The sequence below is a fragment of the Eleutherodactylus coqui genome, chromosome 4, assembly GCF_035609145.1.
Source record: "Eleutherodactylus coqui strain aEleCoq1 chromosome 4, aEleCoq1.hap1, whole genome shotgun sequence".
NCBI lineage: Eukaryota > Metazoa > Chordata > Amphibia > Anura > Eleutherodactylidae > Eleutherodactylus > Eleutherodactylus coqui.
Window position 1 is genome coordinate 88,465,980 of NC_089840.1, and position 16,768 is coordinate 88,482,747.

Consider the following 16,768-nt stretch of genomic DNA (forward strand, 5'->3'; position numbering starts at 1 on the left):
ACTCAAAAGATGTCATGAGCGAATTTTGAGCGATAATCGTGTCTAAATGGTCCGTTACCCACACAGCGATGCTGTGAAGAAAAAAAAAAGAAAAAGCATGCATAATCTATCTTTTTGCATTCCCCAGAACGCCCTGCCCATTGTTTTCAATGGGACAGTAAAACACATTGCAGGAGAGTGTGATGTGATGCTTCCCATTACTTATCGATCCTCTAACACACCTAAATCTCTACGTCACAGAAGTGATGGGACGGCCACTACATGGTAGGTTGGCGTGGAGACTACCGTTAGAAATACACAGAGGTCGCAGTGGAAGCCTCTGCACCGACCTCCTTGTAGTGGCCGGCGTTTGTAACTGCAGGCACGGCTCCCATTAATTCAATGAGAGCCGTGCCTGCAGTTACAAGCGTTGGCCACTATATGGAGGTTGGCGCAAAGACTTCTGCTGCTTCCGTTCCGTCCTCTGTGTATTTGCAGCGCTGACAGCTTGCACTCGCTCAGCTGATCGGTCAGGGTCCCGGGCGACAGACCCCAGCTGATCAACTATTGATGACTTATACAGATGATAGGCCATTAGTAGTATTTCCCTGGAAAACCCCTTTAAAATGCATAAATTACTATTTATAGTAAATTTTTTCCCACAAAACTATACATCACATGAGAAAATTAAGAAAGATTTGCGCGCTGCACGATGCAGAAATCTCGCACGAATATGAACCTATTCTTTTGAATAGGGTTATACATATGAGTGATTTTCTTTCCCGCATCATGGCGTGGGAAAAATTGCTTCATGTCCTATCTTTGGGCGTTGTCTTGGAACGCCTCGCATCACATCGCTCATTGTTTTCAATGGGGCCGACACAGCATCGCATGGCGTATGAGGTGTACACGAGTGCGATGCAAGATTTGCAATGGAAAAAAACACTTTGCGATCTACCGCAGCAGCTAAAAGCTGTGGCACAGGATCCCTACTTCCCCAGAGTGATGCAAGGCGCTTTAAACACAAAAACGCCTTGTATTTGCGGGGACATCGCATGTTGGCGAGCGCAATATCAGCCCGAGTTTCCTGGCCTGATATCGCACTTGCCTGGGTAAAATTAGCCTCAGGTTATAACCAGTTCTGTCACTGAGGCCAACTTCACACGCAGTGGGGGATCGCCGAGTGTCTTCCGTTGTTTTCAATGGGAGATCTTGCATCGCATCACGTGCACCTAGAATGTGGTGCGATGCTGCCGCTGATCCCATTGAAAACAATGGGCGATGCTATGTGAGGAAAGATAGGACATGGCGCGATTTGGTCCCCAGATCGCGAAGAAGGTCGCTCGTGTAGGTTCAAAAGAATGGGGTTCATACTTATGCAAGATTTATGCGTCTTTTCTTAACTGTGTGGAAACAGCCTAAAGCTTGCGTCACAAGAATGTAGTTGTGTGCGTAAAATGTGCGCGCAAAATACGCAGTGAAGAGAGCTTACTGATTTAAATGGCTTCATTCACGTAAGCAGATTTTGTTTGCGCCAAAAAACTATGCAGCATGCTCTATTTTCCTGCGTATTTGTGCACAAAAATAGCACATATTGAATGAACTAACCTAATTGCCCATTTCAATTAATGGGAGCAAGCATGCTTGCGTGTTTTATGCTCGCGTAAAAATTATAGCAAAACACGCAGATGCGTGGGCAAGAATGCAACGCCCATTGTACAAATCCTAGATCTACAATCAAAAATGATGATATTTCCATTGTTATGTCTATATTAACCTGACTATTATTGGGTTAAAAGTATATGTCACCATTGGATCTAATATTACAGCCAGCTACGTCATTCCATCTATTTGTGCAGTAAACTGACGTGTACCAGATAGATGAGGTCGAAGGACAGATGATGTGGCCTCGGTGTGACGTTATGGGAACATTTGGCGCATACTTCAGGATCTTCCCTGACATACACGCTAAACACAGGACAAAACCGTCATGAGAACAGGCCTCAGCTGTAAAATAACCCAATAAGCCCCAGCAGCTAGTTGTTCTCTCTCAGATGGGTTTATCCTCATGGGCCCTGATGTGGCTGATCTCATTGCTCCGACCCCGATTATAAGTACGAACCTCCGCTGCACATGAAAGTTTAATAGTTCTACATGATCAAAGTCAGCAAAAAGCAGATAAGCCCCAGTGAACAACGCCTGGCCCATTACAGGCTTCCTCTTTACTCAGTGCAATCATCTCACCATAAGTACCGAAAAAAGGAACATATCACCATTGGATGTGTGAATTTTTAATAACCGCTATGATGACTATTTTACAGTTTCTCTGAGATCAGGGTGATAATTAAAGCTAACATCTCATTGTGAGCATTTAAAGGAACATCCAAGCCCATGGACACCGGCAATCGTTTTTGCAATCGGATTTGATAAAAAATGTTGCGCGGTTTGTGTTCTGCGGCTTCTACTTATCAGGGCGCCTACCCACTTGCAGTTTTTCAACACGAATGTCAATGAGACTTTCTAATGTTAAAAACGCACCGCACAAAAATCGCAAAGCACCAACTTGAGATGCGTCTTTAACATTAGAAAGTCCCATTGACATTTGCGTTAAAAAACCGCAAGTGGGTAGGAGCCCTCCCTGTATATAAGCACTGCAGTCTGCATCTCCATAGGAGATCCATCTCGAAGGCTGGACTGAGGACTTACCTTTCAGCCCTCACCTCTCCTCTCCTGCACTTTTTATCAGCTAATTTATAACGAAAGATTTTGTTTAGGTGATAAATTAGCTAATAAAAAAGGTGCAGAAGAGAAGAAAGACCCCGCCACCTCATAGCCTGTCACATGATGGAGGTCTCTTATGTATATTGTACTCATTTCCATGTAGTACACACTCCTGTCTGATGCTGATCAGAAATTATGCTAATTTTTAGATTTCTCCCAGCTTTTTCTTCCTCTGTGCTGCGCTAGCAATACCATGCATCACAAAACCAGCTAGAGCCAGGACCATCTCTGCCTGCTGGGAGGACAGTGCAACTATCATTACCCTCTATGTTCTCTTACAAAAAGCTAAAAACAATAAGTATACAGTCAGAAGGATGAACTGTCATCTCCTTCAATATAACAGTGTGACAGGAGCCTCTAATCATTAGTAAATGTGATAGGAGTTTATGTCCCTCCCTGTGAAAAGCCAAATGTAGAACAGTCCATGTAATTTCATCATACAGGAGGTTCTGTTGATTGAGCTTGTTCTCTGTAGGAGTCACAGAGAGACAAGTAATTCCCAGGTAGCCCAAATGAGATCACATGTCCTGAAGAAAAGAATTTTCAGATAGAACGGAATAACTAAACAGGGTAGTACTAGCTAACTGGTATATACTGGGGGACTAGCAGGGGCATTTCTATAGGAGATGAAGGGATGTAATTGTTCCCAGAGCCCAGGACCCTTAGGGAGCCCAGGACCCTTAGGGAGCCCAGAAGGCCCATTTTCTCCATATAGTAAGCCTAATAGTATGAATAAAGCATTATAGTTGGGGGTTCTGTCACAGATTTTGTATTGGGGCCCGGAAGCTTCAAGTTACGCCTCTGGGGATTAGTTACATTATGAATGGAAATAAAATCAAATAACCAGAGTGGTCTCTTAAATAAACTCTAGTTTCACTGTCAGGATTCAGATCAACTCTAAAACTTAGCGTTTAATAGATATGTATTAAAAAAGACTTGACCGTCAAGTCTTGTACAAGACACACGAAAGAAAAAGAAAAAAAATGATCCTTTCAAAGATCCCCAGAAAATGACGAGGGGAAGTGGAAAGGAAATGGGAAAACAGTATTAGTCTGAATATCCCCTTTAAATTAAGAGGCTTTTATGCAAACAATGTTCCAGACACTTATGCTCAAAGTCTGGATAAGGGTGTATGGTCAGCCTAATTTAGAACAAGGCGTTCCTGTAACCTCTATGCGGATACATGGATCAGTTTATATCCGTTTTTTAGAACAAGTAGTCGCATATACAAAAATGGATCAGAATAAGTAACAATCCTCCATGTTAAAGATACATCTCAAAAGCACGGAGATTGGACCGGATTCTGGGCTGGATTCCTATACAATAGGGTATAAATCGCCCATTAAAGGGTCCAGAAAAGCACAGCCTCGAAATCCTTAATTAGGGATACAAGAGATTCAAAGGTTCTCAAATTAAAGGTTTGACGCGTTTCCACTATATATAATATAGCATCATCAGGAACCAATTTTAGGCAGTGCAACTAACTGCAAAAGACTGCAAAAACAACCCTATTCTGGATCTAATGTAATCACATTGTCTATCATTTCGGTGAGGGATAGACGATCCTATCAAGCTAAGCTTATTTATATCCGAGCTTTAACTAAGTTCCCCCCCCTATGTCCCCAAGCAGGAACCAAAATAAAAAAAGGCAGCAGCACTAGCCCTTGTGGTAGGCTGGCGGCTAATGACCAGCTCGGTGTCTCAATTGCAATTGTATAGCGTCTTGGTTCCCACACCCCGGCTGGGGATCAGTATCTAGTCAGCCAATTAGATGGTATGATTGGGTTACTCCCCCACAAGGGGGTGGTGTATATCCAATTAATGCTAATAATCTTGCTAGGGATATACCAAAAGGATAGTGTAGCCCACCGTGTACAATACTGGTGGTCCATAGATGCATCCATTATTAAATTCGTCCCCCGATCGTTTGGTGGGAGGACCGAGATCTCCAGATGAGTATACCGCTATTGCCGTTGCTAGGCAACGGCCGGGATCACTCAAGTGATCCCGGCCGTTGTGGGGGAGTAACCCGACCATACCATCTCATTTGTAAAGTTAGGTATGCTTTAAGGAAAGAAACTATTGGTGACAACTTGTCACAGACAGTTGAGTTGTCAGCAGCCCTTCTTATGGCCAACCAGGGCTGGACAGGAATCCTGCAGCGCCCAATGTGGTCTGGATCCAAAGCAGCCCAAAGTACAAACAGTCCAAAGAATAGAGATGAAGGCAGCAGTAGCGGTGCAAATAAAGAGTTCCTTTTATTCCTCCCAACACAGGGAGGAATAAAAGGAACTCTTTATTTGCACCGCTACTGCTGCCTTCATCTCTATTCTTTGGACCACTTGTCACAGACAGGCACAGGGATATCTCCAGAAGATTAGCATATTATTTCCTGGAACCTTAAGTAGGAGGCAGTAATATATTGGAGTGAAGTGCAAAACACAAGCGTTTCGGTGGTTGGAATAAAGTTACATAGTTATTTTGCTTTTGCTTCTCCCAGTTTTACAGTTTTCTAATTCTATAGAAAAATGCATATTGTGTACTCACTCTCACAAAGTTGTCAGGGAAAAGTCCTCTCCTTCCTTTCAACTCTCCTTCCCACCAACCTCCATCTTCTTTTTTGATTTTGGTGATGAGGTCACCTGCCACTATAGTCAGCTCGTCATCATGTTGAGCCTTGTAGTCAAACTCCACAATCGCATCCACTGCAAAGATATAAATGATCACACTTCATTACAAGTACACTAATGTTAGTGTATAAATGACAACCCCAATTCCCAATAGGTTGTGATGCTGTGTAAAATGAAGAAAGAAAGAATGCAATCATTTGAAAATCTCATATAACCAAATGTTATTCACATTGGAAAATAGAACATGTCAGAAGGTGAAAGGGAGACATTTTTACATAAAAAAAATTAACCCATTTAGAAATTCATGGCAGCAACACACCTCAAAAAAGTTGGGCCAGGGCCGTGTCTACAATTGTGTAGCATTCCCTCTTCTTTTTACACAGTAAGGAGACCGATTGCTGGAGTTTTGGTTGTCCTATTCTTGTCTGATGTAGGATTCTAGCTGGTCAGCAGTTTTCTTTACTGGAATTTTCTTTTCATAATGCGCCAAATGTTTCCTATTGGTGAAAGGCCTGGACTGCAGGCGGTCGGTTCAGCCCCGGACTCTTCCTTCTGTGAAGCCATGCTGTAGTGATGGATGCAGTATGTGGTTTAGGATTGTCTTGCTACAATATACAAGGCCTTCCCTGAATGAGACGTTGTCTGGATGGAGCATATGGTGTTCTACAACCTCAGTATACCGCTCAGCATTGATGGTGCCTTTCATGATGTGTAAGCTGCCCATGGCCACTAATGCAACCCCATACCATCAGAGATGTAGGCTTTTGAAATGTGCGCTGATAACAAGCTGGATGGTCCCTCTCTTGAGTCCACAGAACACGGGGTACATGGTTTCCAAATAGAATTTCAATTCATCTGACCACAGAAGAGTTTTCCGTTTTCGCTCAGCCAGCATTTTTGGGTTGTGTTGCTATATGGATTCTTCTTTGCATTATGCCGCTTTAACTTAAACTTGTGGATTGTACATCAAACTGTGTTCACAGACAATGATATCTGGAAGTATTCCTGAGCCATGCAGTGATTTGTGTTGCAGAATCATGCGTGTTTTTAATACAATGCTGCCTGAGGACCCATGGATCTCGAGCATCGGCCTTGTCCCGTGTGCACATGAATTTCTCCAGATCCTCTGAATCTTTTAATGATATAGTACTGTAGATGGTGGGATACTCAAATGCTTCACAATTCTACATTGAGAAACAATTTTTTAAACTGTTCCACAGTTTTTAGATGCAGTTTTTCACAGATTGGTGACCTCTGGCCATCTTTGCTTCTGAGAGACTCTGCCTCTCTAACATGCTCTTTTTATACACAGTCATGTGACGGGGTGGAAAAGCACCCCGCAAAAACTGTAGGCCAATGTGACATCACCCGATCAGTCACTTGCACCTGGGGACTACACCTTACCATATGACTTAGCAGAAATGTGACCCTTCAGCTGTTTTTCATTAGTGTACCTTACTTTTTCAGCCTTTTGTTCATCCTGTCCCAACTTTTTGGAGATGTGTTGCTGCCATCAATTTCTAAATGAGTTTTTTTTTTTATGGGATGAAGAAGATGTCTCACTTTAAACATCTGATCCGTGTTCTGTGTTCTATTGTGGATACAATATGGTTATATGAGATTCCCAAATCATTGCATTCTTTTTTCTTTACATTTTACATGGTGTTTCAACTGTTTTTAGATTTGGGGTTGTAATTTAACTATCAAACTAAATCTAATGAGATGTGTATGGACATGTACTGCAATTCTTGATATTACTGTACTTTACACCTAATATAAGCACAAATAGCAAATTATCATACAAAACCGATTAGGGTACATTCCCCTCTTCCACAGTGATTTGTTACAAAGTATATTTTCAATGTATCTTGAGTTAGGTACATCATGGTTACCATTTGGTTGTCACATAGCTTTACCAAAATCCATTGTAAGATACAGCTGACTAGAACTCAGAAGCTGAAATCTTCCAGAACTCCTTTCAGCCTCAAAATCTACAAAGCTTCACTGGTGATTAGCATTCGGGAATTCATTTATTCCTTCAAGTGTGGTCTTCATATTACATACATGGTGTAGACTAATCTGATGTAGGAAGAGTAAGCTGTCTGACTCTAGAAGCGCTGAAGTTATGGATAGGTGTCTGCTAAAGAAAACATTCGGCAAAGTTGTTGTCAATCAGTAGAATTGTGAATGCAGCTCTGAGGTATCATACAGTGCAAAATACCATATGGAATGGAATGTTTTTTACAAAAAGTGACAGAATTTATGTAGATTAATACTACATATATAATCTGTAAAATGCTGTTCAGCTGTCACGTCTGATGCGGTAAGTCTGTATAATTGGAGGTGACAAATTTCAGAGCAGAACACAGGATCTAAACAGTAGGCAGATAAACGGGATAAACACTGTTAAAAGGTAGACGGCTAAACTGACTACCACAAATAACTATGGCAATGGCAATCAAGTATACCAAAACCAATATAACCGCACTGACCCCTCAAGCAGAGCATCTGCCCTGAAAAGGGCGACCCCACTGCAGGAGAGAAGCTGAGAACTGGTTCGAGATGGACTAATCATTGAATACCAATCCACTAAGTATCTGGATTTAAGACATGAAGTGGAACACTACAGCAGAACTTCTGAGCACAGGTCCACTGAACACTAATAACACAGAATTCATTGACACAGCTAATGGCCAGTACACAGGACATATAACCGGCGTCCTTTACACAAAGTATCCAGTTTAAATACCATTATAGAAGATCTGATATACTGACTGGGTTGAAAGACAACCTAGCAAGCCAGCCAGTGCTAGAACTGAAGGGAGATGCCATGGTGACGTCACCCCAAACGAGATGACCAGAATGAGATACCTGGAAGTCAGGCTCTGACGGTGCCGTGACTTCAGCACTTTTAACGCACATTAGGTAGGCAAATGACTACCTAATTAGGTGCAATATTGAAAGAAACTTGATCTATATTCTGGCTGATTGTGATGTGCTTTTTGCAACCAGCTAATATGGAAATGCTTGTTTTATCACACTAGCTTTTTTTATTGCGTGTAAAACAAGAACGCAGCATGTTCTATTTAACCACATATTATGCGCGTGCAGCCCTAGGCTGCATTCACACAGGGCGGATTTGCCGCAGCAGATCCGCCCGCGGCAAAACCGCCCGCGGCCGCTAATCTCGGGATTAGCCAGCCATGTGGACGAGGTTTCTCAGAAATCTCGTCCACACGGGACGGCTAATCCGCTGCGGTAAATCCGGTTGAAACCGCGGCTGCGGCCGCCACGGTTTCAAAACATGCAGCATGTCTGTTTACAGTCGGTTTTTTGTTTATTTATGTTACGGCCGCGCTCTCCTCTATGGGAGAGCCGGCCGCAACGGAAAAGCATGCGGCCGGACCGCTTCAAAGCCGCCGCGGCTTAAACCACGGCGGTTCTCCTGGCGGGAGTCTCGCGGTTTTTACTGCGGCCAAACCGCGAGATTTCCGACGGAAATCCGCCGTGTGTGAACCCTGCCCTACTGTTCTCTATGACAGCATGCGTGAGAGATGCCATATACAGTGACAGCCGGCTTACCACCAGCTGACACAGCGGTAATACACGCAGCGCTGTACGCATATGGCCGTGTGAATGAGCCCAGAGAGTACAATATGGCTTTCATACGGCCATGCACATCATTACTACTGCTAGTGCTAGGATTTCAGTGCTGGGAATCATTGAGCGATGCTGAGAAGAGTCACATCCTGAATCTGGAGGGAGGACCAGCAATGACAGCATCTTCTGACATGTCTATATGAGTCAGAAAACTAATTAAGGTGGAATTCCCTGGTGAGTTTTCTACCTTCCAGGCTTTATAATAATAAATTCACAGTCATGCTTGCTTTGGGAAAGTAAAAGTCGACCGAAATGCTGCAAATAAACAGCAAAATCAGATGAAGAACTAGGTGTGAGAAACAATATACAGTTATGGTTAACGCAGATCAATATGTACATTTCACAATAAAAATTATTTTTGTGAAAGTAACATAAAAGTGCTGCTAAAATATTTTTAAAAATAGCTCAACCTGCTTCATCAGTTTCAGGACGTTTCCATTGACCATTGAATATCAGCCGAGGTCATGGAGCATGGCCACCGTACAGTAGCTTAGTGTAAAGCGTCCAGCAATAAATTGGCTGCGTATTCTATCGTGAAGTTTGGAAATCCACACATAAGTCAGGAGATTGTTCATCGCTATAAGAGCTATTGTGAAATTATAACTAAAGCCTTGGATCGCCGCGGATGCCAGACTTTACAGACTGAACGCTCTCTCACTACAATAAACTACTTTATAGCAGGACTGCTGGCAGAAGACATTCACTGTGTAGCCATGTTCACGTGAAAGTGGATTGTAGGAGTTTTGGAAGTTGCCAAATGTATTGGAGTTTATCAGATATTGCACGGCACTAGTTTAAGGAACCCGTGAGCTTAAAGGGCTGACCGGAACCAGCTCTGGCCTGTGGAAACCAGTAGCAACTGTTCAATTGTTCTGCAGCGCCACCACAGAGGAGATGAGGTATGACACACTCTGCATGAAGTCATTGGGCTGTTCTGATAATGCATGGACAAGTTGGGTCCTCCAGAGTGAGAGACGCTCTTTGTAGTCACTCTCCACTTTGGTTAATAGATAAGGATCCTAAACAGTAGACCTTTTATCAACTTAGAACACCCTAAGTGGGTTTTAGACAAGTCAACCAGACTTGCTGTATTTAAAGGGGTGGTCCCATCATGGCTTTTCATAGTCAAGATGGGTAACCGCTGTGATGGCTCCTCCAGATGTATAATCCAAAAGGCCATTGAGGTATTATTAGTCCTATTTTTACCCTATACTACACCTAACAGCAGGGTGATCGCCCTGAGAAGTGCAGTCCTGAAGACTACCCCCTATTAACACCCCAATATTCCCTCCTTATAACTCTAATATTTTTGTGGTCCCAAAACATCACAAGATAGCACTTCAACTCTCTTGATATTGCTAAGGGGTCATCAGGGAATATGAAGGCATATATAATATATAAAACTCATGCGGCCGAATGATATGATGATCAAACAGCCCCACTGATAGCAATGTCCATAGATGACCGAAGCATCGGATACTTACCCTTTAAAGCCATATTGGGGACTGTTTGTGAGTACCACACTTGTGGACTGGTTCATTATGTGTTACTCTCCAATGCACTGTCTCTTGGTTGTGATTTGTTTGAGAGGATCTTTCGTTTACTGTATAGGTGTATATACTTTATGTGGGTTTACAGATTTTGATAATATATTTTTAAAAATATCTGTTTTAAAAGGGGGGTTATTCCGTAGTTTATGGTTTCAGGTTCAAAGATTTCAGCACACATCGTTTATGATACACCAAGCTGCTGGGACCGTCTCTGGATTTTGGACATCAAGAATGATGAAGGCCTCAGTTTGTTCATGTTTGCAACAGACCCGGTTTGGCGCCCCTTTCTGAAGTGGGCTCTGAATACAACATTTAGCAGGTGGTTTTGTACCTGGTTACTTGTAGTTGAAGGCTTACTGTGTTTCCTCAATTGATCCTCTTTGCACAAAAGCCATTCTCTTTTGCAGAAAGAGCACCATGGTTCTGATGCAACGTACATAGAAATACTAAATAGCAGACTAAAATAAATTCGGAAGACTCAGGGCGACATGACTTCTACCAGAGAGAGTGGTGCAGGGATCGGAGTCGGGCTACCTTTCCATGGCCCACCCTTTACAGCTAAGGGCTTGTGAATATCAGAGTTGTGGTTTCCGTTTTTAACAGATCGGCTATTTGTTTCATTAAAGAAAACTGGATGGGTTTAAATGGAACCAAATAGAAACCATAGCTTTTGTTTTTTTGACAGACAGATTTGTAAAAAAAATGCCTAATTATCAGTTTGTTTCTATTTTGTTCCATTTACATCTTTTTTTTAACAGATAGACAAAATACGACAAAACTTTCCTCCCTTCTGCACATGCTCATTTTAAACCAGATCATTATACTGATATCAAAAATGGAACCAAACAAAAACCTTCTGTCACCAATTGACTATAATGTAAGAAATATGGAAAGGCACACGAAACACACGAAATAGAACCAAACTGATAACTGAACCTCAGGAAACCCCTCTGAAATCAATGGGAAGAAGAACGGAAACATTTTTCGCCCATTTTGCTTATCTTCTGAGTCCTAATATATATATATATATATATATATATTGCAGTGGCATCCTCCGTATGCCATGTATACCTGATCCAGATTACCCCTAGGAGATCATCCAACTCCTCAAAAATTACAGTAGATCAATATGGAAAATTCTGACCATTCCTGTACACAGAGGTGTCTTAACCCCTTCAAGACCGAAATTGATTCAATTGAATTTAAAACAGTTTAAAACTATGGGACAAATATGTCCCTTGGTCCACAAAGGGTTAAGAGTTTGTAATCATTCTATTTTATCTGTATCAGGTATAAGTTTTGCAATACTCAATGGTGTTCTGGTAATAAAATTTCTAATACTTGCCCAAGCCAATGCTCCACCGAGCTGCATCACAAGGCCAAGAAATTCACAGACTTCCGTTAAAACAACATTTTTTCTTTTTTTTTCCATCTTCGGTTTTTCCTTTCCACTTTTAGAAAGTCATAACTCTTGTTTGTCCATCCACGTTGCTGTATGAGGGCTTGTTTTTTGCAGGACAAGTAGTATTTTTCAATGGTACCATATAATGTACTGAAAAACTTTTTACAAATTCTAAGAGGAGTGAAATAGAAAAAAAAAGCACAGTTCTACCATCTTTGAGGGAAGAGGGGGTGGTCTTGTTTCTACGGTGTACACACTACACCAATATAATGCTGACTATTCTATGGGTCAGTATGATTACTAGGATACTACATTTATAGATTTATTTTTTTTGCTGTACTACTTTTAAAAAGTAAAATATCTTTGGGGAAAAAATATTAATTATTTTCTGCCGCCGTCTTCTGACAGCCATAACTTTTTTATTGACATAGTTGTGTGAGGGCTTGTTTTTGTGGTGCGTCCTGTAGTTTCTATTGGGCCTATTTTGAAATACTTTTTGATTGCTTTTTATTACATTTTTCTTGGGAACCGCATGACCAAAAACAGGCAATTTGGATGTTGTGTATTCTTTTCGGATGACGTTCACCATACAAGTTAAATAATGTGTTACTTTGATAGATCAGACTTTTTTGGACACAGCAATATCAAACGTTTTGTTTTGTTTTTTCCATTTAGATTTTCTCTATTATAAATATGGCAAAGGGGTTTTTAGCAACTTTTATCACCTTCTATTGTTTTTTTATTTTTTTACAATTAATAAAACCTTTGTAAAATGATTTTTACATATTTTTTTTAGTCCCCATAGGGGACATGAACTTGTGATGGTTTAATAGCCATAGCATTACATCATACAGCGATCTGACAGGCAATCTATCAAACCATGCCACAGGCATGGCTTGATAGGCAATCTATATTGGCAGCTCAGGGAGCATTCAAAAGGGCCCTGCTGCCATGGCAACCGAACGGCACTCCTGAATCTTATTGTGGGGGTGTGCTTGGGACCCCAGAACTCTGATCGGGGCATTTGAATGCCGCTATTAGAACGGACTGCGGTGTACAAAAGGTTAACAGCCGTAATCAGCTGCTGTTGCGGCTCCTGATCCCCCTCAATACAGACCCCGAACCCCAATGACATAACGGTACATCATGGAGTGTTAGGGCTAATGCCCACGGACGGATTATCGCTGCGGAAATTGCGATCAGACACCCGCCGTGATTTGCACAGCAATAACCCTCCATAGACATGCCATGTAAAGCGATTCTCCCATGCCCACGAGCGGAAATCAACTGCGATTTTTCATTCGTGGGAGAGAATCGCAGCATGTTCTAATTTCTGTGGAAAATCACACGGACGGCTTCCATTGCAGTCAATGGAAGCCATCTGTCCAGCGATACTTCCGCTGTGAGCACTGCGGAAGTATCGCGGCAGATCGCGTCACTGCCCACCGTCGGCAGAGACTCTCACTACGGATCTGTACAGGCGAGTATAGGGTCTCTGGGGGGCGCCAGGTCTGATTCCGCTGCAATATTCTGCAGTCGGAATCCGCCCCGGCCGTGGGCTTTAGGCCTTAAGGGGTTAAAGTCGCTGTCTAATTTGGTAAATGCATTTTTATAAATTCTATTAGGGAATTGTGAATTACTAGTGAGGGACTCCTGATCAGGAAGTGTGTCTCTTTCTGTGGAGGACCTGTTCCCTCCTGTATTACCAGGACAACCCATAGATGTGAATAGGTTCTGTGTAACGCCTAGTTTTCCCTGTGATGACGCTAGAGGTAAAATGAACACTTACTTCCAACAGCTAATAGCCGATTCATGGGGGCTCCAGCAAGAAGACATTTTTGGATCAGCTTCTTGTCGAAGGACCCTTCTAAGAAGTAAAGATTATACAGCAGAGAACCCCTTTAAGTTACCGGCTAAAGCCCTTCTGCAGATGAGATCTGCTCTCCATGTGGCACATAAAGAGAGCGCTCTGCACTGACTCATGAGAGCATCTGTGCAGCGTGCAAATTCATTAATCACCCTTATTGATATTTTTATGGACAATTTCTTAAAAATGTTCTCCACTGTCAACTTGAAAGGATTAAAAAAATGAGTAGCCAGCATATGCAAAATGCTGCGGGCCAAGAAGCCGGACCCCCAGAACACGCTGCAGCCATACAGCTGCTCAGGAAGTTATTTCTCTGTCTGGCAACAGACCCAGATCCAATAATGAACTCCAGACATTCAGATTTGGTCTCTGCTGCGGCTGCCAAATCCCATATATCTGCTAGACTACTGAAAATCCAGCTCCTTCTGAGATAACGCAGAACCCCGTCCAGTTCTATAGGGCCGCGGTATACGAGCTCCGGCCGCACATATACAGAACCGCAATACCTAAGCTAAAGAAATGAGGTTATCCACCTAAATAATCCGATAGATTGCATTTATATGGGTGCGAACCATGAGGTTTATAGGAGTACCATGCATTTTGTAAAAAGAACGCATCTCAGCACTTGCGATTCTTACGTGCGTGAAAATCGTCCATTATCTCCTATAGGAACAAAAAGGTATCGCATCGCACTCACATGTACCTGCAAGCATGATGAGTTTTTTGGTCCCATAGAGAAGAATAAACAGAATTGCCCAAAAATAGGACATGCTGCAATTTCTCTCGCATCGCTGCAATAAAAAAAAACATGTTTATTATACCCCGTTAAAAACAATGGATTCTTTTCTGTGTGATTTCTGTACATCTTGCAACACAGAAAGTTGTTGGTATTAATGCATCCTCAAAGTATAACACTAGGGCCGCTCTTACACTCCCTGCCTTTCACCGTGATTGGCGTGGCATCCTGAGCGCTGTGCTAACTGCGGTACAACACCACCATTGATTTCAATGGTGCCTCGCAGACCAGCGATTTTCAAGCGCTATCTGTTCTATTTTTCCGCATTTCTTAATGCACTCCAGAACCCATCACAATGATGGCAAATTCTGTACCAGGTGTTAAAAACTCCATTTGAAATCGTGGAAAAATGCGTTAGGCTGCCTTTACAGGGGTGAGAAAAATCATGCAACATTTGTGCGTTTTGCGAGACGCACAAATATGAACCCCATTTTTTTGAATGGGGTCATACACATGAGCGATGTCTTCCTACATGGTACCGCGATGCAGGAAACAAGTCACAGCATGTTCTATCTTTCTGCGTGCTCTGGCATCGCAGCGCCATTGTCTTCGATTGGGGTCGACGGCAGCATCGCACCATGCGCTAGGTGCACACGATGCAAGGTCTCCCATTGAAAACAATGGGAGAATCTCAGTGGTCCTCCGATGCGGTGGAGGATCGCTACTTCCCCAAAGTAATTCGAGTCTGTTTTGACATAAAAATGACTTGCATCCGCAGGGAATTCACATGTTGGGGAGCGCGATATGGGGCCATGACTCACGGCCCCATATGGCGCTCACCCGTGTGAAGTTAGCCTTAGGACACAATAAGACAGCAGTCACATGAGAATATACCCTGTACGGCGGTGCATAAAGTCCCTATGGTCCGTAATACAGTATGGGACCATAAGATATCCATGCGCTGCTGTATGATGCATCTGTGAGGCGCAGAATTCTCGCCATAGAACCTATTTCTAAGGGTGCAGTCACATGGGCTGGTTTAGATGCAGTAAAAGCCGCAAAAGAAACTGCATAAGCAAAACTGTGTGGCAAAAATGCACGTGATTTTTTTTAATGCAGTTTTTACCGCATCCAAACCGTCCCGTGTGAAGGTACCCCGCCTGCAAATAGCTTTTTGGTAAGGCTTTCTGTATAAAATCAGAGGTACGTTGTAGAATTTGTACCCTACAGATCCTCCTCTGTGACCCCATTAGAAGATTGTCCCATGAAAAATCAGTTTTTGGATGTTTTTAAGAGCCTCTCTGTGCCGGGTCCATCCCAGTAAATGTTCCAAGGTGGTCAGGGATGGTCAGTCCTGCTGTGGTGTGGTGAGCGGCTACTTCTGAAGCTGCAGCGTCTTCTCTGCTTGTCAGAGGAGATGCTAAGGAGCTGGAGTTGTAGTAGCACTGTCTCAGGTATCACTGTCACTTGTCCAGCATTTCTTCGGACGTTAAAGACTGTTTCAGCACATCAGGGATCTCGCCATATTCCTAGTGGAGCAGAGAGTGAAGCAGAACAACCACTGCGGTGGACATGGAATAGAGACAGGAGGTAGCGCTATTCTAAAATTAGTCCTGGAATATCTGGGATATTAAAAAGTTTCTATGTGTAAATACAATGTTTAGAATTATGGGCTGGATTGAACTATAAACACAAATTTTTATGGGACGACCCCTCCAAGGCAGTGGTCTCCAACCTTTTTTGGACCAGGAAGCAGCTTCAAGCACGACCATTTTTCCATGGTCCAGCAGGGTGGGGTGGGGGTGGGGCAGGGCTTTGGTCACATTTGGGCGGGATTTCATTGGCTTCAGTAATAATGCTACTACTACTGGGGCCGATATAGGGGACACTATTACTAATAGTATCCCCTATATTAGCCCATGTAGTAATAGTGACACCCCACAGCAGCCCCCAGTAGCAATAGTGACACCCCACAGTGGCCCCCTGTAGCGTAGTGACACCCCACAGTGGCCCCCTGCAGTAATAGTGACACCCCACAGTGGCCCCCTGCAGTAATAGTGACACCCCACAGTGGCCCCCTGCAGTAATAGTGACACCCCACAGTGGCCCCAGTAGTAATAATGACCCCCACAGCGGCCCCAGCAGTGACAGTGCTCCCCAGAG

The 16,768-nt window shown here is 43.0% G+C and overlaps 1 protein-coding gene across 2 annotated transcripts in view; it reads right to left on the reverse strand.

Moving 5' to 3' along the window:
* The window catches only part of SH3KBP1 (SH3 domain containing kinase binding protein 1), a 325,546-nt gene that overhangs the window by 250,541 nt on the left and 58,237 nt on the right, over window positions 1-16,768 (reverse strand). For both annotated transcript variants that reach the window (XM_066599837.1, XM_066599838.1), the window contains exon 2: window positions 5,308-5,465. In XM_066599837.1, the coding sequence (XP_066455934.1) occupies window positions 5,308-5,465 (158 nt within the window). The remainder of the gene's footprint in view (window positions 1-5,307; window positions 5,466-16,768) is intronic.